The sequence below is a fragment of the Cheilinus undulatus genome, linkage group 3 (assembly GCF_018320785.1).
Source record: "Cheilinus undulatus linkage group 3, ASM1832078v1, whole genome shotgun sequence".
NCBI lineage: Eukaryota > Metazoa > Chordata > Actinopteri > Labriformes > Labridae > Cheilinus > Cheilinus undulatus.
The window spans coordinates 2,594,455-2,619,202 of NC_054867.1; the positions used below are offsets into that span (position 1 = coordinate 2,594,455).

Sequence of the window (24,748 nt, forward strand, 5' to 3'; positions counted from 1 at the left end):
CTGGGCAGTTCCTTTGACCTTTGACCCTTGGTTTTTGCTCAGATATCATTGTCAGCTGTGAGGCCTTCTATAGACAGGTGTGTGCCTTCAGAATCATTCAATCATTCAGTTTATTTTTGATAGATTTACAAAGATTTCTATTATTCTTTGTCATGTTGGGTACTAAGTGTAGATTAATGAGAATAAAAGATGAAATGAATCGACTGTAGCATCAGCATAAAAACAGAACAGAACTGAAAATAGTGGAAGGGGTCTGAATAGTTTCTGATGAGCTGTAATTTAATGTTTAACCACATCATAGAACATCCCTACCTCTGACATTATCACCATCACTGTTCTCTAAATTATTAACCCTCCAGTTCTCCTTCAGTAGTTCTGTTTCCTCCTCTAAACCGTCCCTCTGCTGTCCAATCAGATGAGTTCTCACGGCAAGAGGAGTAGATTTACTGCCTGTCTTTGTCTGCTGCTGTGTCTTTGTGTATCAGTGTATATTTATGTGTATTTCGGTGTGTCTTTGTGTCTTTTGTGTCTTTGTGTGTCTCTGTGGCGCTTCTCGGCTCGGCTGTGAGAGCAATGATTAGTTCTGGAACATTACTCGTGTATCACTGCTCCGTTTTATTAGCCCTCTCTTGTTTTGGCGGCTTCGTTTCACGCACACGCGGCCAAACCGTTTCCTGGTCGACCGTGAAGGAATTCAGCCGTCAGAGCCCGGCCAATCAGAACGCTGGAGGTGGTCAGCAGCTGCCTGATCTTCTCAGCTCGTTTGTGTTTTACAGATACGGCGTGACCGTTGAACTGGTGGTCGACCATCAGATCCTCTGGTCGGAGAAGTTAAACATCTGTGTCAGCGTGGCGTGTTTGAGGAGGTTAAACAGCTGAAGGTGATGAAGCGGCACGTTTACCACCAGTAAATGTTTAAGCAACAAAATCAACCCTGAGTGTTTTTCCTCTGTTTCCTCTCCTGATGGACTCACTGCTCCTGATCCTGGTCTCTAATAATCCATCTTGAAGTGGGGGAAACACATCCACATGTTAAGGCCTGCTCCTGCCGTGGCGCTCGCTAGTCCATGTAAGAATTCGTCCTTAACATGGCCGGCTGAGCGTGTCAGAACGAGCTATTGCGGTTCACATGGAGACACCTGCTGCAGCGTGGCAGGGTTCTTCTCATTCAGGATGACTTAGGGTGTTTTCAGACAGACACGGTTCTGGTTCTGGCACTGGTTCCGTTCTGGAGACTCAGAACCTTGGTGCTTTCTGGCGAAACAGCCCGTGTTTACACCAGATTAAGCAGAACCAAAGCGGGAGGACATGATGGACATGTATTACCACATCCTGCTTCACTTTTGCCAAAGTCTTTCATGCAGTCCCGGTATTCCTTCTTCACTTTCTTAAGTAAATCAATTAATTGGTCTGGTGTTCAGGTGAACCCAGCCTTTGCCATCTCTTCCACACGTTCGGTATATAACGTGCTCTTCCTTGTACTACTCTGCAGCTTCACCTGGAATTCTGTCATTGCCCAGATCACAGCCAAACATTTTGTCTCCCCAGACCACTTTTTCTTTTTTATTTCTACTGATCTTCACAACCTAGAATGTGACACACCCACTGATGATGTCACAGTTTCCAAGAAAGAACCTACTATTTTTGGATCCAGCTGAGACCCAACTTTTCAGGTTCAGAAACAATTTTTCCCAGTTTGAACTCGGTTCAGGAACCGGAACCAGCACAGAGCCCTGCCAGTCCGAAGGCCTAACAGACACTCGTCACAGGTATCTGAATCACACCTCACACAGTAAAACACACAATGATGGTGGAATAAAAAACAACAAAGGTTCTAACCTAAAAAACCATAAAACCTTCAACAGCCCAGGTACTGGGACATATTGACCGTTCAGTACTGTGACGTGTTAAATGTTCAGTACCGTGACATGTTGGCTGTTCAGTACTGTGACGTGTTGGCTGTTCAGTACTGTGACGTGTTGGCTGTTCAGTACTGTGACGTGTTGGCTGTTCAGTACTGTGACGTTTTAAATGTTCAGTACCGTGACATGTTGGCTGTTCAGTACTGTGACGTGTTGGCTGTTCAGTACTGTGTCATGTTGGCTGTTCAGTACTGTGATGTTTTGGCTGTTCAGTGCTGTGACGTGTTGGCTGTTCAATACTGTGACATGTTGGCTGTTCAGTACTGTGACATGTTGGCTGTGCAGTACTGTGACATGTTGGCTGTTCAGTACTGTGACATGTTGGCTGTTCAGTGCTGTGACGTGTTGGCTGTTCGGTACTGTGTTGTTTTGGCTGTTCAGTGCTGTGACGTGTTGGCTGTTCAGTATTGTGACGTGTTAAATGTTCAGTACCGTGACATGTTGGCTGTTCAGTACTGTGACATGTTGGCTGTTCAGTACTGTGACGTGTTAAATGTTCAGTACTGTGACATGTTGGCTGTTCAGTGCTGTGACGTGTTGACTGTTCAGTACTGTGACATGTTGGCTGTTCAATGCTGTGACATGTTGACTATTTAGTATTTTTTCTTGTTTACTTATTTTTTCTTTTTTATTTCCCTCTGTTTGATTTAAATTACCAAAGCTTTGAAACGTTTTATTATTTATATGTCTGGCTAACAGAGAGAGTTAGAGCTTGTTTAATCGCACAACATGATGAGCACCTTTTGCGATTGTTATTTTAGGTTTGATTGTTTTATCCAGAAGTTGCTGACTTATCTGTACAGTTCTCCTGAAGTCCCAAAATCAGTGTTTTTTTTTTTTTACTTTTTCATATTTGATTGACATAACAGTCGCTTAGCAGAAACACATGTTAAGTCCTAGACCTCTCGTTTCTGTGTGTTGCTGTGTAATCAGGCTAATATCTGTGATATTTATACTAGAAAGAAGTGCTTATCATCCGATAAGTAATGACTGCAGAGGAAAACATTACTACTGGGGAGTTAAAGGGTTATATATAAAGATGTAGACTGTGTTCGAGGTGGACTCAAACCACAGACCGGGAGAGTTATTTCTGCAGCAGGGCACCACCATGACTCATCGAACACTGCTTTAAACACAGCCAGGACACGTCAGAGAGCACCCGCCCACCTGGACAAGCTGTTAAAGAAACCAAACATCCATCATCTGGTCAGTCACATCAGTAAGTGTGAGTGAGAGCGAGCGGCAGATTTTAAGTGTACATAAAGTGTGTATTTAGAGTGTGTTTGTGTGTATTTAGAGTGTGTTAATCCAGCCGGCTGAGGAAATGAGCCCAGACACGAGCCCACGTGTTAAATCTAACACACAAACACCATCTCAGCTCCAACTGTGGAGGCTGAATAAACGCTGTTGTTACTCTGACCAGCTGTAAACAGGTAGCTCCTGTAGAATCACCACACCAATGCATGGACTCTCTCAAACCCAGAATGAGAGGCCATGTGGGGGAAAGGTCTCAGGTAACACAAACTCTTCAAGTCTGGACCGGTTCACAGGTTTTTTTTTTTTACCAGACTCGCATATTTCACTGTGAGGGAGCAAAGGGAGTTTTAGAAAAAATCTACATTTTTATGAATTAGCTTAAATTAGATAACCTCCACACTCAACAGAATAAACACAATGCATGGATCCCTCCTTACTAACACACGCAAACACTTTAAAATCATACTGGTGAAACAGCCTCGGGTTTTGACTTGAATTTATAGTAGGAATATGCTTGCATGGCTTCCTCCCATAAATACTTTATCTTTGGTAAGATGCAGCCTTAAAAACTTAATATCATGATAACATACAGCAGTTGTCCCTCCCTGATTGAACAAGCTAAAGTTAGTTTATTATACTTGTTGTTGGACTGGCCCGCAATCATGGACACACACAAACATACTCTCCTCTCTGTTGAGTGGTCATCAGAGTGACTCTGTGACTGTTGAGTGGTCATCAGAGAGACTCTGTGACTGTTGAGTGGTCATCAGAGTGACTCTGTGACTGTTGAGTGGTCATCAGAGTGACTCTGTGACTGTTGAGTGGTCATCAGAGTGACTCTGTGACTGTTGAGTGGTCATCAGAGTGACTCTGTGACTGTTGAGTGGTCATCAGAGTGACTCTGTGACTGTTGAGTGGTGATCAGAGTGTCTTGTGACTGTATAGTGGTCATCAGACTGACTCTGTGACTGTTGAGTATTCATCAGAGTGACTCTGTGACTGTAGAGTGGTCTGTAACTGAATGGTGTTTGTAAATTAGAAATTTTTAGTTTGTGTGAAAGATGAAAAAGTATTCCTTTTTCAGCAGGAAGCAGTGACTGAAACATGACTGAAGCTTGACATGCACATGGAATAACTAAAGTAAAACAGGGTTATGATCAGGGGAATCAGTCCATGGCGGCTTGCTGCTGTGTGGGTGAGGCAGAAGAGGAGCGAGGCGTTCCCTCATGGTGTGGCTGTGGGGTTTATAGACGTTCTGCGTTCCCCAGCTGTGGTTTTCTGTCAAGCAGCAGCTGTTCTCTTACAGCTGTCTCACTAACACTCAAACCTTGCTGACCAGTCATCCCAGCTGTCTCTGTGGATCAGGACTGAGCTGGTGGTCTTGGGGGAAACGGAATCTGAGTCAGGTGTCGATGGTGCTGAAGGAGAACACCTTGGTGATCTGTGATTGGTTTAATATGAATGTCTGAGGGAGGAAAGATGGCAGACTTGGTTATGGTTCTCTTGATCCTGCAGACTTTGTTCTACACAGCTGACATAGAAGCAGACAGAGAAGGCATCATTTTTTAAAGGTGAAGACGGAATGTTTTATAGACTTTGAAGGATGACATCATCTTTAAAGGCTAGGATGGAATGTTTTACCGACATTTAAGAATCACAACATTTTTAATGGCAAGGATGGAATGTTTTTTAGACATTAAAGAATCACAACATCTTTAATGGCAAGGATGGAATGTTTTATAGACATTAAAGAATCACATCTTCAATGGCAAGGATGGAATGTTTTATAGACATTAAAGGATGACATTCGTTTTTAAAGGCAAAGATGGAATGTTTTTTATAGACAGGCAGAGATTACAGAATGTTGGTGAAGCTGGGGATGTTGGGGGCTTTTCCCCCTCGGTTACTTGCAAACAGTCGGCCTGGGTCTGTGACTTTCGGTAAGGTTGATGGATCTGGTGAGGGTCCCTCGCTCCACTACAGGTCACTCGCCAGATATCTGAATCCTTGATTCATCTTTCTGTCGGTCAGTCAACCAGCCGTCCCGCCCTGGTGGCGTGTTTACCCACATGGATCATATTCAAAGTCTCTGGTTGTTTTAGCTCCACCCTTGTCTTCTCCCTGTGTCGTTCCCAGGATCCTCTCTGTTTGATGGTTCAGGTTCACATCTGTTCCAGCTGTTGGTCACTGTCTCATAAACCAGACTGAGGAGAGTCCGGATCTTTCTACCATGACCTCATCTCTCTCTCAGCTGGTCTCTGAATTACCCAGAATTCCCTATGATCACTCCAAATATCAAAAACATGACAGTGGCTCCGCCTCCTCTGTTTGGATGTTATCCCCCGCAGACATCTCCTCTGACTCCAGCCATCAGAGTTTAAACTCTCAGAGATTTACTGTATCTGTTGGTCAGAGACCCCAGGGGATTCCGGAGACCGGTTTGGTACCAGGACTTAAGACTCCTAGGGAACCTTCATTGTCCTCCAGCTTCACAAACCTCTCCAAATGTTGCCAGTGTTTTTGCACAATTTTAGACTGTCTCAAACCTCCCTCTTTACCTCCGCCTCCTCCCCCATCAACTTTCCCCTCCTTTCCGTCTGTCCCCCAGAGGAAGAGTAAGTGAGACTGAGCGTGTCGGATTCTACGGCGTTATTTAAAGACGGCCTGGTTACCTGATCCAGGAGACAGAGAGTCATGTCTGAGAGTATTTTTACCTCTGAGCGGAAACATACAACTGTGGTCCTGTCACAGAGGGCAAACTTAACAGAAACATTGATTATATAATAATCATTTCTGATCAATCACTTTAAAGGATCATCGATTACATAATAACCATGTCTGATCAATAACTTGAAACTTAAAGAAACTTAAAAGTCTGTTTGGACTGTTTCAGGATCCTGTTCAGTTATGGTTTCTTTTTTAACTGTCTGACCACAGAACAGTTTTCCATGTTTCCTCAGTCTGTGTTAAATGAGCTTTGGTCCAGAGAAGACGGCGGTGTTTCTGGATCCTGTTCTTGTATGGCTTCTTCTCTCCATGATCCAGCTTTAACTGTCATTGGTGGATGGCACAGCCAACTGTGTTGACAGACGATGATTTCTGGAACGTTCCTGAGCCCATGCAGTGATTTCACCACAGAATCATGCCTGTTTTTAATGACATGGCCCCTTAGGGCCCCTTCAGCCTTGTCCCTTGCTCAGAGAGATTTCTCCAGATTATCTGAATCTGTTGATGATTTTATGGACTGGAGATGGAGTGAGATTCAAAGTCTGAGCTATTTTATGTTCAGGAATATTTTTCCTGAAATTTTTGTACAATTTTTAGACCCAGTTTCTGACAGATTGGTGAACTTCTGTCCATCTTTACTTCTGAGAGACTCTAAAATGCTCCTTTTATACCCAGTCATGTTACTGACCTGTTGACATTACCCTAAATAGTGTCAAAATGCTCCTCAAGCTATTTTTCATTAGTGCCACTTGTGTTTCCAGTCTTTTGTTGCCCTGTCCCTACTTTTTTGAGATGTGTTGCTGACATCATAGTAAATTTGATGGCATACTGCCATCAATTTTTGGAAAAGGGGTTGCAATTTTGCTGGTTTGAAGGGTCTAAGGTTGTTACTTTCAACCTTTTCTCCATATTTCCAGTATATCTGGGACATTTTGGCATGGTTTCAGTTGTCCCTCTGTCTTTATCTCCGTATTTCCAGTATATCTGGGACATTTTGGCATGGTTTCAGTTGTCCCTCTGTCTTTATCTCCATATTTCCAGTATATCTGGGACATTTTGGCATGGTTTCAGTTGTCCCTCTGTCTTTATCTCCATATTTCCAGTATATCTGGGACGTTTTGGCATGTTTTTGTCGTCAGCGTAGGCGTCGTCTCTCGCCCCTCTCTCTTCAAACTCACAGAGAGCCTTTATCCCCTACCATGACCTCTTTTGTCCCTCTATGAAAAGAGTGGCTCTGTTGTTTTGGGTGAGGTGGGTGAGGATGAGGAGGGGGAGGGAAAGGCCAGGAAGGATTAGGATTTCTGAGAGAGAAGGTGTGGCCTACCTTCAGCTTTCTGAGGAACAAAAAGGAAATGACACGCTGAGAGATAGAAAAGAAAGAGAAAGTCTGAACAAAGGAAAGAAAAGACCAGAGAAGGGGCGGAGCCTCCAGCTACCACATCAAAGACACGCCATTTATCCCCAACAGCCATCTTGGATTAGTTTGAAAGTTTAATGCTGACTTGGTGAGTCAGAAGAGGGGCCGGAATAACTTTGAAAAGACAGACGAGGATTTTAACTGAGCTTTAAAAACCTGGAAGAGGAAGGCTAATCAATAACGCTGTCAGATCTACAGTTTTGATGATCAATAGCTCCATCAATCAACTGTTTTAATAATCGATAACTCTATCAATCAACTGTTTTGATAATCAATATCTCAATCAACAGTTTTACAAATAAATAATTTGATCAGATCTACAGGTTTACTGATCAATAACTCAATCAGATCTACAATTTAGATATTTCATAACTCCATCAATCTACACTTTTAATCATCAATAACTAAATCAGATCTACCAGTTCAACTGATCAATAACTCAATCAATCTACAGTTTTAATGATCAATAGCCCAATCAGATCTACAATTTTTCTCATCAATAACTCAGTCAGATCAATGATTTTATTGATCGTTGGTGTTAAACCTCCAACCTGACCACATTCTGTTTCCAACTCTAGATGTTGATGAAGCCAGGGTTAGGGGTGTTGGGGTTGCTTGTCTGTAGCTGGTGGTTAGGGTTAGGGTTTACTCTGAATCGAGGACTTTATTGTTGCTGCTTTGGTTTCAAATGGACTTCATTGAGACAGCCCTAACAGGAAGTGTTACCATGACGATTCTGATTGAAAGCTAACTCTGTCTAAAGGTGGCTTTGTGAGAGGGAGTGAGCAACAACAAAGAGAGAGAGCCACTCTAAACCCACCTAGGGGGGTGTTGTTGTTACCACAGACAGCCTGATTCCACTTCCTGCAGTGGGTAATGGAGGCACAGTTGGGGGGGCTAAGACCACGGTCTTCCTAAAACCATGGTCCTCTTCAGACAGAGTCTCCTTCATTAACAGCTCAAGGACTCTGCTCCTATATTGTTGGAGAGGTACCATGAAAACTGATATCATAAATATCATATCATTAAGCAATCATAATAATAATAATAATAATAACAATGATAATTGTTAATGTTATTAATATTATTATTATTAATAATAATAATAATAATAATAATATTTTAATTATTACTATTATTTTTAATGTTGTGTAATTTCATTCCTTCATACATGTCACTGCTTTGTCTGAGTCTGTATGGTTGTTTTGTGGTTTTTTTTTTTGTTTTCTGCCTGGGTCATCGTCAGGGTTAAAGTTATATTCTAAGACCAGAGCAAAAGATCCATGCATAATGCTGATTAAACACTATTAAACATCATAACAGAGAGGGATCAGATCAGATTAACCCCTCTATAATCAAATCCCCCCTTTGTGATCAGACTACCTCCTCTTCAATCAGATAACCTCCACTATAATCAGATTACTCCCTCTGTGATCAGACTACATCATCTTTAATCAGATTGCCTTCACTATAATCAGATTTTCTTCACTAAAGTCAGATAACCTTCGCTATAATCAGATTACTTCACTATAATCAAATTACCTTCACTATAATCAGATTACCTCCACCATAATCAGATTGCCTCCTCTATAATCAGATTTTCCTCCCCTATAATCAGAGTACCTCCACTATAATCAGATTAACTCCCTTATAATCAGAGTACCTCCTCTGTAATCAGATTACCTTCACTATAATCAGATTACCTCCACCATAATCAGATTACCTCCACCATAATCAGATTACCTCCTCTGTAATCAGATTACTTTCACTGTAATCAGATTACCTCCACCATAATCAGATTACTTCCTCTATAATCAGAGTGCCTCCACTATAACCAGATTACCTTCATTATTATCAGATTACCTCCCCATAATCAGAGTACCTCCTCTGTAATCAGATTACCTTCACTATAATCAGATTACCTCCCCATAATCAGAGTACCTCCTCTGTAATCAGATTACCTTCACTATAATCAGATTACCTCCACCATAATCAGACTACAGAGCACCTCCTCTGTTTTCAGATTACCTTCACTATAATCAGATTACCTCCTCTATAATCAGATTACCTTCACTATAATCAGATTACCTCCTCTGTAATCAGATTACCTCCACTAAAATCAGATTACCTCCCCTCCAATCAGAGTACCTTCACTATAATCAGATTGCCTTCACTATAATCAGATCACCTTAAGTATAATCAGATTCCCTTAACTATAATCAGATTATTTCCACTGTAATGAGATTACTTCTCCTATAATCAGATTACATTCACTATAATCAGATTACATTCACTATAATCAGATTACCTTCACTATAATCAGATTACCTCCTCTGTAACCAGATTACCTCCCCTAAAATCAGATTACCTCCACTAAAATCAGATTACCGCCCCTAAAATCAGATTACCTCCCCTATAATCAGAGTACCTTCACTATAATCAGATTGCCTTCACTATAATCAGATTACCTTCAGTATAATCAGATTCCCTTAACTATAATCAGATTACTTCCTCTGTAATCAGATTAGCTCCTCTGTCAATGTGACACGCCCTCCTCTAACCCCACCCCTTTCTGTCTCTCCTCTCAGGTCTTAATGCTTGAGCCAACCCACTGAGCCGTGAGGACAAACCGCGCCAAGGAGCCGAGGAGGAGGAGGAGTAGGAAGGACCCCGGTGGATTATAAGGAGGATTTGGGGGATCTTTCATTAAAGGGATTACCTGTCAGAGTGGGTGGAGCTTCCATCATAGGGATTACCTGTCATAGTGAGCGGTGCATGCTTGCCGTGGTCGTTCTCTCTTTGAGCTTCGTGTTGTTTCAGGGGCGGAGCTGAAGAATGAAGCATAAACTGAATGCACTCAGACCCTGGGGCCCCGCCCTCCCCAGGACTACTTCCCTGCTGCTGGGCTTTCTGCTGGCAGCGGCGGGGCTCCTCCCCCCTGCGGCGGCAGTGTTAAGTGAAGAGGCAGAGCTGGAGGTGATGGGGGGTATGGAGTTACTGGAAGCAGGGGAGGGGGAGGGCGTGGCCAGGGAGCTAGAGGCGTCAATGACATCATCGCTGCTGCAGGATTTCCAGGAAGTGACCGAGGGGCTGCGGGCCATGGAGGCTATCACCGTGGAAACCATGGAGAGGGTGGTGTCTCAGCAAAACACTGCGCCCACCGCCTTCCCTGACTCATCGGCGGTGGTGGGGCGGGTCTTTAAGATGAAGGTGCCCAACAAGAAGGAGGATGTTTACCTAGGTGACATCATCAAGGTGAGTCAGACCTTCTACCTGTACGCGCTTTAAATCAAGGCTTCTGATTGGATAACAGCTATGACATGTTTAACCTCTCTTTTTTAGTCTCTTCATCTTCTTTCTGACCCCGTTTATATCTCAAATTAATCACCATTAATTTATTATCCACATCCACGACAGCTGACGTCACTTTGACAACAACCAATTAGAGCTCACCATCAATCCTTTTATCCAGTCAACAGCCTTGGTATCCCTACATGCTGATGAGAATGAATGGAGGCCAATGAGCCACCAGCTTAGAGGCTAGTGGTGCTATTTTAACAGCTTTTCTTCCTCATGATGTCATAAACATGATTCTAAAGAACGCACAGATAAACTAAACTTAAAATAAATAGTAAGGCAATTTGTGTTTGGTACATTATTTCTTTGTTGTAACAATGCTTCTTGGTAATAAATCTTATACTGTTGGAAAGCCTGTTTATTACCCTTTTAAATGATGCCACATTTGTAAGGAGCATGCATTTGTGGGATGAGCAGCAGAGCTGAGTATGTGGGTTGCACCCATGAAAAATATGCCAAATCTTCTCTGCCAATGCCAAACAGCTTAGCCTACCATTGACTCTTGTTTGGTGTTGGACGGATTGGATGATTGAAGTTTGAAAAACAAGACATATTGACAATTTAACAATTTAGTCATTCAACAAACAGGAGCCTCAGTAGCATGTGGAAGAACCATACACAGCCACAACAGCCTGGCTCCTCCTCCTCATGCTGGTCACCAGCCTGGTCGCACACTGCTGTGGGATGGCATCCCATTCTTCAACCAGCATTTGTCGCAAGTCAGCCAACGTGGTTGTGTTGGTCACTCTGGCACTGACAGCACGCTGTCAGTGTTCAGTGGGGTTAAAGGTCAGGACTGCTGGCAGAACATTCCATCCTCTCCACTCCCAGATTCTGGAGGTAGTCTCTGATAAACCCCGCTCTGTGGGGGTGAGTGTTGTCATCTTGGAGGACAGAGTTCTTGCTGAAAGGGTGAGAAAAAATGTATTCTTGGGGTGTTGTCTTCTAGGGACGCCCACTTCGCAGGCTGTCTCTGACATTCCCCGTTACATGGGACTTGGCCTTCAGTTTGGAGATGGTACTAGGGTTCGCTCCAAACAATGCCGCAACTTGGTTTTGCGGAACACCAGCTTGAAGTTGCCCAACCGACGGGCCCTATCCAAACCAGTCAAACGTGGCATGCCGATTCTTGAAGCAGACTTCTACTGACCACTGTAGCAGGGCCCATGCTCACTCAATCAGGTGCCTGATTGGCAGCACCTGGGGTACCAGAGGCTCAAAACAAGAGTCAATAGCAACAGCAAAATAATCTGTTTGGCATTGGCAGAGAAGATTTGGCACATTTTTCAGGGGCGCAACCCATATACTCAGCTCTGCTGCTCATCCCACAAATGCATGATCCTTACAAATCTGGCATCATTTAAAAGAGTAATAAACAGGCTTTCCAACGGTATAAGATTTATTACCAAGAAGTATTATTACAATAAAGAAGTAATGTACCAAACACAAGTTGCCTTATTTTTTGTTTAAAGTTTATTTAGTCTTTTGTTAGTTAGATAATATCATTGTTATAGGCAAGGATGAAGTGTTTATTATCTTTGATGGCATCATCTTCAAAGGAAAGGATGGAATGTTTTTAGGCTTTGATTACATCGTTGTTATAGGAAAGCATGGAGTATGTATGAACTTTAATGCATCATCTCTTTAAAGGCGAGGGTGGAATGTTTATTATATCTGAAGGAACCATCTTTAACAAAAAGGATGGAATGTTTAAAATCTTTTATGACTCCATTAAAGGTAGAGGACAGAACTCAGGACTATGTGTACCTGTGGTGTATGCTGAATCACAGGGTTCACACGGAATCTAAGTCCTGCTCTGAAAGGGGTGGACTGGACTTTATTGAGGTTCTTGAATTGTTTCCCCTGTCCTCAAAGATACTTCCTTGGCCCTGGTTCAGTTCTTCAGAAGCATTTTGGAGAAGAGACAAGCCTTTTCTGGAACCGCTATGGAGTCCAGTGAACCCCCTTTGGATAAGGTTTCAGAGAACCCTGATCCTGACGAGCGGTGCTCTAAAAGCATAGATCCAGCTTTCGAACAGCTGAATGACCTGAGCTGGTTTTCTTTTTTTCAGTTTTGTTGTTTAATCAACTTTTTTTTTTTTTTTTAAGTTAAACTGGTTCTAATGAAGAGCTGATCAGGGGTCTAAAGACTGACTTTCCTTACTGAGCTGACGGAGTATTCTAGATCTCTTTGACCAATCAGAACCCTGTCATTTTGAGCAAGGCTGGATGGATATCCTGTAGATGGATGGCCAGATCAGGACTAAACTGTGCTGAACCAGACCAATTCAGTGGAGGAACGTCGGCATCATGAACCCCATCAGGAATTTAGATTCACAGGAGATCCAGAGATTCAGACAGATGTAAAGATAAAGAAGCTCAAAGGACCAATTCTGTTCTACTCTGACTCAGTGATTAAATGTTCTGGAGGTCAGACATGAACCAGGAGTGGGTCTGAGTCTGCTCAGAGAAAGTTTCCAGCAGCTTCCAGTCTCAGTCCCTCAGAACAAGGATGAGCCAAGACGTAATGACTGGATTTATACGAGTGTATAATTAGGAGCTTGGAGGGAGAAACCCATCTCTGCTGCTGCTTTAATTACATAGCAACAAGTCCACACAAGTCCACAGGAGTCCTCTGGAGTCCACAGATGTCCACACAAGTTTCCAAGAGTCCACATAAGTCCACAGGAGTCCACACAAGTTTCCAAGAGTCGACAGGAGTCCACACAAGTTCCCAAGAGTCCACAGAAGTCCACAGGAGTCCACAGCTGTCCATATGAGTCCACAGGAGTCCACAGCTGTCAATATGAGTCCCCTGGAGTCCACAGCTGTCCATATGAGTCCACAAGAGTCCACAGGAGCACTTGGCTGCAGCCAGGAGAGACGTCAACTGCTAACAGCAGCCCTGACTCAGATGTTCTACTGTTTTCTTTATTCTGGATAAATGTGGACTCTTGATTTAGTTTTGATGTAGAGCAGCCTGGTATCAGTAAGACCCAAACTTAATAAGTTAAAGATGTTTTCAGCAGATGTGTAAATCTCTGCCGTTGTTAAATGTTGATATAGAATGTTATTATAATTTATATCAGACATAGGTATGAGCAGACTGCACTAATGTCCCAGAATGCTTCTCTCTATGAGATTAAATGTACTAGCTGGGTCTTAGACTTCATCAGAATGAGTTGTAATCCTCTAACCTTTAACTCTGTTTAAAGGACTGAGCTCTGATCCACTGATCTACAGTAAAACAGGTGTGTGTGTCTACACAGGTGGCTGAATCAGATTAGACAACAGTGGAAGTATTAGATATCTGTATAAGGCAGATTAAGTTCACCCCTACTTATAAAGATTTTTAAAACACCACAATTGTTTCAGAGATAATCAGGTTTAATTATTCAACAACTGTTCCTGATTCTCAGCATTTATAAAATAAATCTGAATTTAGATATTAACCACCAGTAAAACCAAAAAGGTTCAGATCCTGATCCTGGTCTCTATCCTGTCTCCTCGTGGTTTTAGTCCCCTCTGCTCCTCAAACATGTTTTATTTAAATCTGGCGAATCAGCCATCAGGTGACCCGGTGGCTCCGTTTCAGCTGTCAGCACAGATCAGCGTCACGTTCCTTTAAAACACAGATCTGAGGTCAGCTGACTGCTCCAGCCTCACTGATATAAAGACGGGAAAAAAACGATTCATGAAAAATTAACGAGACGTTCAAACTGAAAATTAAAGTGAGCTGCTAGAGCGATTAGAGAGGAGGGTTCATGTCATTTTATTTAAATATTTTTATTTAGCTGCAGCTGTACATGTCAGCGTAAACCAGAGGCCCGTTTTAAGTGTTCAGAAGGGTTCATTACTTTCTATGTCATGTCGGGGTTCAAAGGTCATGGTTGATCCTCTGGTTGCTGAGGAAGGAGGCTTGTTGTTTGTAGTTTTCAGTGGGTTGTTTTTTGTATTTAGAGCCTCTCAGTAACATGCCACTGTGCAGGAATAAACCGGGTTTAGAGCCTCTCAGTAATGGGCTGCTGTGCAGGAATAAACCTTATTTAGAGCCTCTCAGTACGGGCTGCTGTGCAGAAATAAACCTTATTTAGAGCCTCTCAGTAACGGGCTGCTGTGCACGAATAAATTGTATTCAGAGCCTCTCAGTCACGTGTTGCTGTGCAGGAATAAACCGTATTTAGAGCCTCTCAGTAACATGCTGATGCGCAGGAATTAACCGTGTTTAGAGCCTCTCAGTTACGTGCGGCTGTGCAGAAATAACTTGTATTTAGAGCCTCTCAGTAACTTGCTAATACGCAGGAATTAACCGTGTTTAGAGCCTCTCAGTTACTTGCTGCTGTGCAGGAATAAACCGTATTTAGAGCCTCTCAGTAACCTGCTGATGCACAGGAATTAAGCGTGTTTAGAGCCTCTCAGTTACATGCTGCTGTGCAGGAATAAACTGTATTTAGAGCTTCTCAGTAACGTGCTGATGCACAGGAATTAACCGTGTTTAGAGCCTCTCAGTTACGTGCGGCTGTGCAGAAATAACTTGTATTTAGAGCCTCTCAGTAACTTGCTAATACGCAGGAATTAACCGTGTTTAGAGCCTCTCAGTTACTTGCTGCTGTGCAGGAATAAACCGTATTTAGAGCCTCTCAGTAACCTGCTGATGCACAGGAATTAAGCGTGTTTAGAGCCTCTCAGTTACATGCTGCTGTGCAGGAATAAACTGTATTTAGAGCTTCTCAGTAACGTGCTGATGCACAGGAATTAACCATGTTTAGAGCCTCTCAGTTACGTGCTGCTGTGCAGGAATAAACCATATTTAGAGCCTCTCAGTAACATGCTGCTGTGCAGGAATAAACCGTATTTAGAGCCTCTCAGTAACATGCTGATGCGCAGGAATTAACTGTGTTTAGAGCCTCTCAGTTACTTGCTGCTGTGCAGGAATAAACCGTATTTAGAGTCTCACAGTACCATGCTGCTGCGCAGGAATAAATCTGTATTTAGAGCCTCTCAGTCACATGCTGCTGTGCAGGAATAAACCTTATTTAAAGCCTCTCAGTAACGTGCGGCTGTGCAGAAATAACTTGTATTTAGAGCCTCTCAGTAACTTGCTAATACGCAGGAATTAACCGTGTTTAGAGCCTCTCAGTTACTTGCTGCTGTGCAGGAATAAACCGTATTTAGAGCTTCTCAGTAACGTGCTGATGCACAGGAATTAACCGTGTTTAGAGCCTCTCAGTTACGTGCTGCTGAGCAGGAATAAACCGTATTTAGAGCCTCTCAGTAACGTGCTGCTGTGCAGAAATAAACTGGTCCGAAATAGAGCAGAGACTTTGAAATGTTTTAAATCTAGGACCTCTCACTCTAATCTAATTTTGTCTTTCCAGCTGTTTTTAATCAGCTTAATCACCTCAGTGCTTGTTGGAGTCATTCTCAGTGTTCGGGCGTATCTCAACCACATGATCTTTACGCCAACAGCTGTCCATGCTGCTGTAGGAGCTCTGGCTGTTTTAAGACACCTCGATCATCTGGCTCTGTTTGGTGGAAAGAACTGCTCTGGTTGGTATGATAAAGGCCAAGGTAATTAACCAAGATTTAATTGAAGCATAAAGCCAGATAATGCAGATTAAACTATTACCATTAAAAACAAGACATTCCAGTTCAAACCATGGCCATCAAAACAAGATTGATCAGATGAAACCATGAACATTAAAAACAAGATATTCCAGAATAAACAATGACCACTGAATAAGTGATGCCTGTTGTTTTTTGTTTGTTTTTTTTCTCAGATGTTTTCATGTTTGGCTAATGTTTAACCATTTCAGGACTCTTTTATTAAAGTTGAGTCTTTATGTGAGTTTTTTATTTACTCTTTCAAACGTGGACAGCGCCTCTATGATGTCATCTGTTAGTGACTGAAGAGGATGTTTGACGCTCATCAATTACAGTTGGCCTGTTGGAAACGTTGGGTCCACCTGCTGCTGCCCTTAAATGTAGTAACCATATCACCACATCAGGAGCTTTTCTGAAAGCTTTGAGGCCCTGGGCCCCTGATATGAAACGACTAAAAGGGTGTCAGAAGACTAGTTTTTTTGTGGCGAAAGGACCAGAAGGCTCTAAATCAGTGGGGCCTCAGGACCCTCCAAAAACTGATCAATCAGAGATGTTGACCCAGATGTCTGAAATGCTTGACCAATCAGATTGATTTATTGCAGTGGTTCCCAGAGTTGGGCATGGGCCCCCCAAGGGGGGTGCAGGGTCACGTACCAGGTGACGAATCATTGGGACAGTTTTAAAGAATCCCATAGACTTTCTTTTCTCCAGGAACAGATTCACAACCCACTTTTTAGTCCAGACCCACTGATTGAGAACCCTAAATGCCCCCAGAACATTGGCAACTTTGAAGAAGTTGGAGAAAGAAGGAAAGCCTCACTCCTCGCCAGTTCCACCCCCTTTTCCAAAACTTGCCAAAATATGGCCTACGGTTCTGGCAGAAAAAGCCCCAACATCCCCAGCTTCACCAACAATCCGTCCTCTGCCTTTAAAGGAGTTTAGAAACATTCCATCCTTCACACTGGATACTTCCTACTGGATCAAACTGAGAACGTACACCAGAGTTCTCTAGCAGGACCATGCCACTGACCAGGGTCAGACCGGGTACCAGACCATGGTTCTGATGTGAAAAAACACCTCAGAGTGAAGACAGACAATTGGAGCTGCAGCTCTCTCTGTTCTTTCTCTCCCCCTCCCTTTATCTCTCTCTTTCTCTCTCTCTATCTTTCTCTCTCTCTCTCTTTGACTCCTTGTCCCTGTATTCTCCCTCCCTCTCTCTCCTGCTACCGTGGGTTTGTGGACTGAGGCCATGAATGAATTTTTAACAGTAGAAAATGGGCTGTGAGATGGATTTCCCTCGTAAACATCCTCCTCCTCTTTGCCTCAGACTTTCCATGGAAACACCCATCTGTGCCAGCTTGCCCCCTCCCCCCTCATGTTTTCCACTCTTTACCCTTCGCTTTACTACCCTGATGTTACTGTGATCATTATGACTGTGAGTGCTCTAATATGAAGATGCTGACACATAAATCTGTAGTGAAAAGAATATTTGAACAGATGCCTTCCTACTCCTCTTGTTCATTTCTGATGTTTTTCTAATATTCTAAACGTCACATTGACATCCATTCAGAGTGATCTGAGAGTGGGTGGGGCTACAGGCTGGCTGTTGTACTCTGGTGAGACAGACTAAACCTCCACACGTGCTGTTTGGCTCCACTGGTGACTCATTCGCCTCAGCTACACACCCTTAGCATTGGATATATATCAGGTGTTACTTAACTCTAATGTTTTTACAAGAGGATCAATAAAACATTAATCAATGATTATGATAACTTCACAGCCATGGTCTACCAACATGTGAAGATGGAGGAAAAAAGTCCCCAGCATCTCCAGCTTCACCAATATTCCATCCTCACCCTTGAAGATAATGTTTAACATTAGAATCTATAAAACATTCTATCCTTGCCTTAGAAAGATGATTCGAACTCTAGAATGTAGACGTTCTCAGCATTGCAGATAAAAGACCAACATTGAGTCGTTCCGAGAAGCGAAAGACATTCAGTCACAATTAGGTGGAATGAAAATGACATGTGTAGGAGCTCTCAATCAAAAAGGTTACTTCGCACATCTATTTCTCAGGACAGGTGCATCGGAGGGCAGGGTATCCAGCAAACAGTTCAAGGTAACACCCGCACACTGTCCAACTTGCAAAAAAGGATGTATATATTTACAGCGTTTCGGTGGAACGTTGTAAACCGAACCGAAACGTTGTAAATAAATATCATCCTTTTTTGCAAGTTGGACAGTGTGCGGGTGTTACCTTGAAATGTGTAGGAGCTCTAACATTTGCCAATTTAAGTTTGAAGGCTCTGATGTTAAATGATTTAGGATGAAGGCTCTGATGGTGACTGATTTAGGATGAAGGCTCTGATGGTGACTGATTTAGGATGAAAGCCCAGGTTGTGACTGATTTAGGATGGAGGCTCTGATGGCGGATGATTTAGGATGAAGGCTCTGATGGTGACTGATTTAGGATGAAAGCCCAGGTTGTGACTGATTTAGGATGGAGGCTCTGATGGCGGATGATTTAGGATGAAGGCTCTGATGGTGACTGATTTAGGATGAGGGCTCTGATGGTGACTGATTTGGGATGAAGGCTCTGATGGTGACTGATTTAGGATGAAAGCCCAGGTTGTGACTGATTTAGGATGGAGGCTCAGCTGTTAAATGGTTTAGGATGAAAGCTCTAATGGTGACTGATTTAGGATGAAGACTCTGGTGGTAACTGGTTTAGGATGAAGGATCTAATTGTGGCTGACTTAGGATAAATGCTCTGATGTTAAATGATTTAGGATGAAGGCTCTGATGGTGGCTGATTTAGGATGAAGGCTCTGTTGTTAAATAATTTAGGATGAAGGCTCTGATGGTGACTGATTTGGGATGAAGGCTCTGATGGTGACTGATTTGGGATGAAGGCTTTGATGGTGACTGATTTGGGATGAATGCTCTGATGGTGACTGATTTAGGTTGAAGGCTCTGATGTTAAGTGGTTTAGGATGAAGGCTCTGATGTCAACTGGTTTAGGATGAAGACTCTGGTGGTGACTGAGTTAGGATGAAGGATCTAATGGTGGCTGATTTAGGATAAAGGCTCTGATGTTAAATGATTTAGGATGAATGCTCTGATGGTGACTGATTTGGGATGAAGGCTCTGATGCTGACTGATTTGGGATGCAGTCTCTGATGGTGGCTGATTTAGGTTGAAGGCTCTGATGGTGACTGATTTGGGATGAAGGCTCTGATTGTGACTGATTTGGGATGAAGGCTCTGATGGTGGCTGATTTAGGATGAAGGCTCTGATGGTGACTGATTTAGGATGAAGGCTCTGATGGTGGCTGATTTAGGATGAAGGCTCTGATGTTAAATGATTTAGGATGAAGGCTCTGATGGTGACTGATTAAGGATGAAGGCTCTGATGGTGACTGATTTAGGATGGAGGCTCTGATGGTGACTGATTTGGGATGAAGGCTCTGATGGTGGCTGATTTAGGATGAAGGCTCTGATGGTGACTGATTTAGGTTGAAGGCTCTGATGTTAAATGATTTAGGATGAAGGCTCTGATGGTGACTGATTTAGGATGAATTCTCTGATGGTGACTGATTTAGGATGGAGGCTCTGATGGTGACTGATTTGGGATGAAGGCTCTGATGGTGACTGATTTGGGATGAAAGCTCTGATGGTGACTGATTTAGGATGAATTCTCTGATGGTGACTGATTTAGGATGCAGGCTCTGATGTTAAATGATTTAGGATGAAGGCTCTGATGGTGACTGATTTAAGATGCAGGCTCTGATGGTGACTGATTTAGGATGAAGGCTCTGATGGTGACTGATTAAGGATGAAGGCTCTGATGGTGACTGATTAAGGACGAAGGCTCTGATGGTGACTGATTAAGGACGAAGGCTCTGATGGTGACTGATTTAGGATGCAGGCTCTGATGGTGACTGATTTAGGATGAAGGCTCTGATGGTGACTGATTTAGGATGAAGGCTCTGATGGTGACTGATTTAGGATGAAGGCTTTGATTGTGACTGATTTAGGATGAATTCTCTGATGGTGACTGATTTGGGATGAAGGCTTTGATGGTGACTGATTTGGGATGAATGCTCTGATGGTGACTGATTTAGGTTGAAGGCTCTGATGTTAAGTGGTTTAGGATGAAGGCTCTGATGTCAACTGGTTTAGGATGAAGACTCTGGTGGTGACTGAGTTAGGATGAAGGATCTAATGGTGGCTGATTTAGGATAAAGGCTCTGATGTTAAATGATTTAGGATGAATGCTCTGATGGTGACTGATTTGGGATGAAGGCTCTGATGCTGACTGATTTGGGATGCAGTCTCTGATGGTGGCTGATTTAGGTTGAAGGCTCTGATGGTGACTGATTTGGGATGAAGGCTCTGATTGTGACTGATTTGGGATGAAGGCTCTGATGGTGGCTGATTTAGGATGAAGGCTCTGATGGTGACTGATTTAGGATGAAGGCTCTGATGGTGGCTGATTTAGGATGAAGGCTCTGATGTTAAATGATTTAGGATGAAGGCTCTGATGGTGACTGATTAAGGATGAAGGCTCTGATGGTGACTGATTTAGGATGGAGGCTCTGATGGTGACTGATTTGGGATGAAGGCTCTGATGGTGGCTGATTTAGGATGAAGGCTCTGATGGTGACTGATTTAGGTTGAAGGCTCTGATGTTAAATGATTTAGGATGAAGGCTCTGATGGTGACTGATTTAGGATGAATTCTCTGATGGTGACTGATTTAGGATGGAGGCTCTGATGGTGACTGATTTGGGATGAAGGCTCTGATGGTGACTGATTTGGGATGAAGGCTCTGATGGTGACTGATTTAGGATGAATTCTCTGATGGTGACTGATTTAGGATGCAGGCTCTGATGTTAAATGATTTAGGATGAAGGCTCTGATGGTGACTGATTTAAGATGCAGGCTCTGATGGTGACTGATTTAGGATGAAGGCTCTGATGGTGACTGATTAAGGATGAAGGCTCTGATGGTGACTGATTAAGGACGAAGGCTCTAATGGTGACTGATTAAGGACGAAGGCTCTGATGGTGACTGATTTAGGATGCAGGCTCTGATGGTGACTGATTTAGGATGAAGGCTCTGATGGTGACTGATTTAGGATGAAGGCTCTGATGGTGACTGATTTAGGATGAAGGCTTTGATTGTGACTGATTTAGGATGAATTCTCTGATGGTGACTGATTTAGGATGAATTCTCTGATGGTGACTGATTTAGGATGAATTCTCTGATGGTGACTGATTTAGGATGAATTCTCTGATGGTGACTGATTTAGGATGAATTCTCTGATGGTGACTGATTTAGGATGCAGGCTCTGATGGTGACTGATTCAGGATGAAGGCTCTGATGGTGACTGATTAAGGACGAAGGCTCTGATGGTGACTGATTAAGGACGAAGGCTCTGATGGTGACTGATTTAGGATGCAGGCTCTGATGGTGACTGATTTAGGATGAAGGCTCTGATGGTGACTGATTTAGGATGAAGGCTCTGATGGTGACAGATTTAGGATGGAGGCTCTGATTGTGACTGATTTAGGATGCAGGCTCTGATGGTGACTGATTTAGGATGAATTCTCTGATGGTGACTGATTTAGGATGAAGGCTCTGATGGTGACTGATTTAGGATGAAGGCTCTGATGGTGACTGATTTAGGATTGAGGCTCTGATGGTGACTGATTTCGGATGAATTCTCTGATGGTGGCTGATTTAGGATTGAGGCTCTGATGGTGACTGATTTCGGATGAAGACACTGATGTTGACTGATGTCACGGTGATGAAACTGATGGTGATTGATTTCATTGTGTATGCTCTAATGTTTCCAGATTTCAGGGGGAATTCTCTTTTTTTGGGGGGGGGGGGGGTTCTAAATATTTCTTTCAACTTCAAATTTTATCTCATTGCAGAATTCAGTCATTATCAAGAAGTGATGCTTGTTTCTCGTCCCTCGTGTCCTGTCTCTGGTTTCTTGTCTTCTGCCTCCCTTGTATCATCTCTTGTCTCCCATCTCTCGTCTCTCATTTCTGGTCTATCATCTCTCATCTATCATCTCTTAGCTGTAACCTATTGTCTAACCTAGCTCTTGTCTCTTGTCTCCCGTTTTTTTGTCTCCCATGTCTTGTCTCTCATCTCTTGTCTCCAGTCTCTCGTCTCTTGTGTCTAGCTGTATTAGTCCAGTATTCTGTCACCATCAGACCCGTTGAGACAGATAGAGAGAGATATATAGATGAGATTACAGCACATAATCTCCCTCGTCCTTCATCGTCTCTTTCTGATTTAATTGGTTCTAGCGTGTAAGGAGGCAAGAGGTTCTCCGGCTGTCGGTGACTAATTTAATCTAACATTGCTGCAGGAGCTGAACTTTGATGACACACCATGTATTTTTATTTTCAGCACAGGGGAGTATGTGCCATCATTCTCTCTGCCACATCTCTGCTTGGCATTCAGCTTCAGCTGAGCTTCATATGAAACTAAACACACAGGTTTTTATCTTTTTATGACCTTTTCAACCACGACCAGCCAGCTGGACTTACTTCACCTAGTTACTAAACTTCATTTTCTGTCAGGGACCAATCATCATTAAATGTTCATCATCCATCTGTACATCATTCATCTATCCTTCATCCATCATTCATCCATCTGTACATCCATCCATCCAGCTGAGGAGGGATTATCAGAGTATAAACTGTCACTGAAAACAAGGATCATGGTTCCAGACAGGGTGATCAGAGTCATTCTGACTTGTGAAACTGCAGATTTTTTTATGTTTTAATTTTAATGACATATTTTCCCACAGAGACTAAAGACTGTGTTTTAGAAACGTTCCATAAAAATCTTCCCACAGTAGAGAAAACAGCAGACCCATTCACTGAGACATTTATACACAGTCGGATGAAGAGACAGTAACCAATCGTTTATTAATAATATCTATAAACAAAGAGAATAACAAACTCTCTGATTGGCAAAAAAGATGCCTTTGGATCTGACCTTTGCTTTAAACATAAATTTAACTAGAGGGAATCTTCAAGAGGGTGTAAAATTCTCTGAAAAATTCATGTTTTAAAGTCATTTTAAAGATTGTATGAAAGTGTGGGTCAGATTTTAAAAAGTAAATAAGAGAAATATCGCTTGTTAACTAATAGCATAATATAGTCCGGCCCCCATATATATGAAGGTCCAGTTCTTCCAATAGATGAAGGTCCAGTTCTTACTATAGATGAAGGTCCAGTTCTTACTATAGATGAAGGTCCAGTTCTTCCTATAGATGAAGGTCCAGTTCTTCCTATAGATGAAGGTCCAGTTCTTCCTATAGATGAAGGTCCAGTTCTTACTATAGATGAAGGTCCAGTTCTTCCTATAAATGAAGGTCCAGTTCTTACTATAGATGAAGGTCCAGTTCTTCCAATAGATGAAGGTCCAGTTCTTACTATAGATGAAGGTCCAGTTCTTCCTATAGATGAAGGTCCAGTTCTTCCAATAGATGAAGGTCCAGTTCTTCCTATAGATGAAGGTCCAGTTCGTACAATAGATGAAGGTTCACTTCTTCCTATGGATAAAGGTCCATTTCTTCCTATAGATGAAGTTCCAGTTCTTCCTATAGATGAAGGGCCACTTCTTCCTATAGACGAAGGTCCACTTCTTCCTATAGATGAAGGTCCACTTCTTCCTATAGATGAAGGTCCAGTTCTTCCTATAGATGAAGGTCCAGTTCTTCCTATAGATGAAGGTCCAGTTCTTCCTATAGATGAAGGTCCAGTTCTTCCTATAGATGAAGGGCCAGTTCTTCCTATAGATGAAGGGCCACTTCTTCTTATAGATGAAGGGTCACTTCTTCCTATAGATGAAGGTCCACTTCTTCCTATAGATGAAGGTCGAGTTCTTCCTATAGATGAAGGGCCACTTCTTCCTATAGATGAAGGTCCAGTTCTTCCTATAGATGAAGGTCCACTTCTTCCTATAGATGAAGGTCCACTTCTTACTATACATGAGATCCAGTTCTTCCTATAGATGAAGGGCCACTTCTTCCTATAGATGAAGGTCCAGTTCTTCCTATAGATGAAGGTCCACTTCTTCCTATAGATGAAGGTCCAGTTCTTCCTGTAGATGAAGGTCCAGTTCTTACTATAGATGAAGGTCCAGTTCTTACTATAGATGAAGGTCCAGTTCTTACTATAGATGAAGGTCCAGTTCTTCCTATAGATGAAGGTCCAGTTCTTCCTATAGATGAAGGTCCAGTTCTTACTATAGATGAAGGTCCAGTTCTTCCAATAGATGAAGGTCCAGTTCTTACTATAGATGAAGGTCCAGTTCTTCCTATAGATGAAGGTCAAGTTCTTACTATTGATAAAGGGCCAGTTCTTACTATAGATGAAGGGCCACTTCTTCCTATAGATGAAGGTCCACTTCTTCCTATAGATGAAGGTCTAG

At 42.7% G+C, this 24,748-nt stretch overlaps 1 protein-coding gene across 2 annotated transcripts in view; it reads left to right on the plus strand.

The window, feature by feature from the left end:
- LOC121528005 (dystroglycan-like) overlaps positions 1 to 24,748 on the plus strand; it is a 46,816-nt gene that overhangs the window by 12,488 nt on the left and 9,580 nt on the right. For both annotated transcript variants that reach the window (XM_041815108.1, XM_041815099.1), the window contains one exon: positions 9,912 to 10,578. In XM_041815108.1, coding sequence (XP_041671042.1) covers positions 10,159 to 10,578 — 420 coding nt within the window. In that variant the 5' untranslated portion in view covers positions 9,912 to 10,158. The remainder of the gene's footprint in view (positions 1 to 9,911; positions 10,579 to 24,748) is intronic.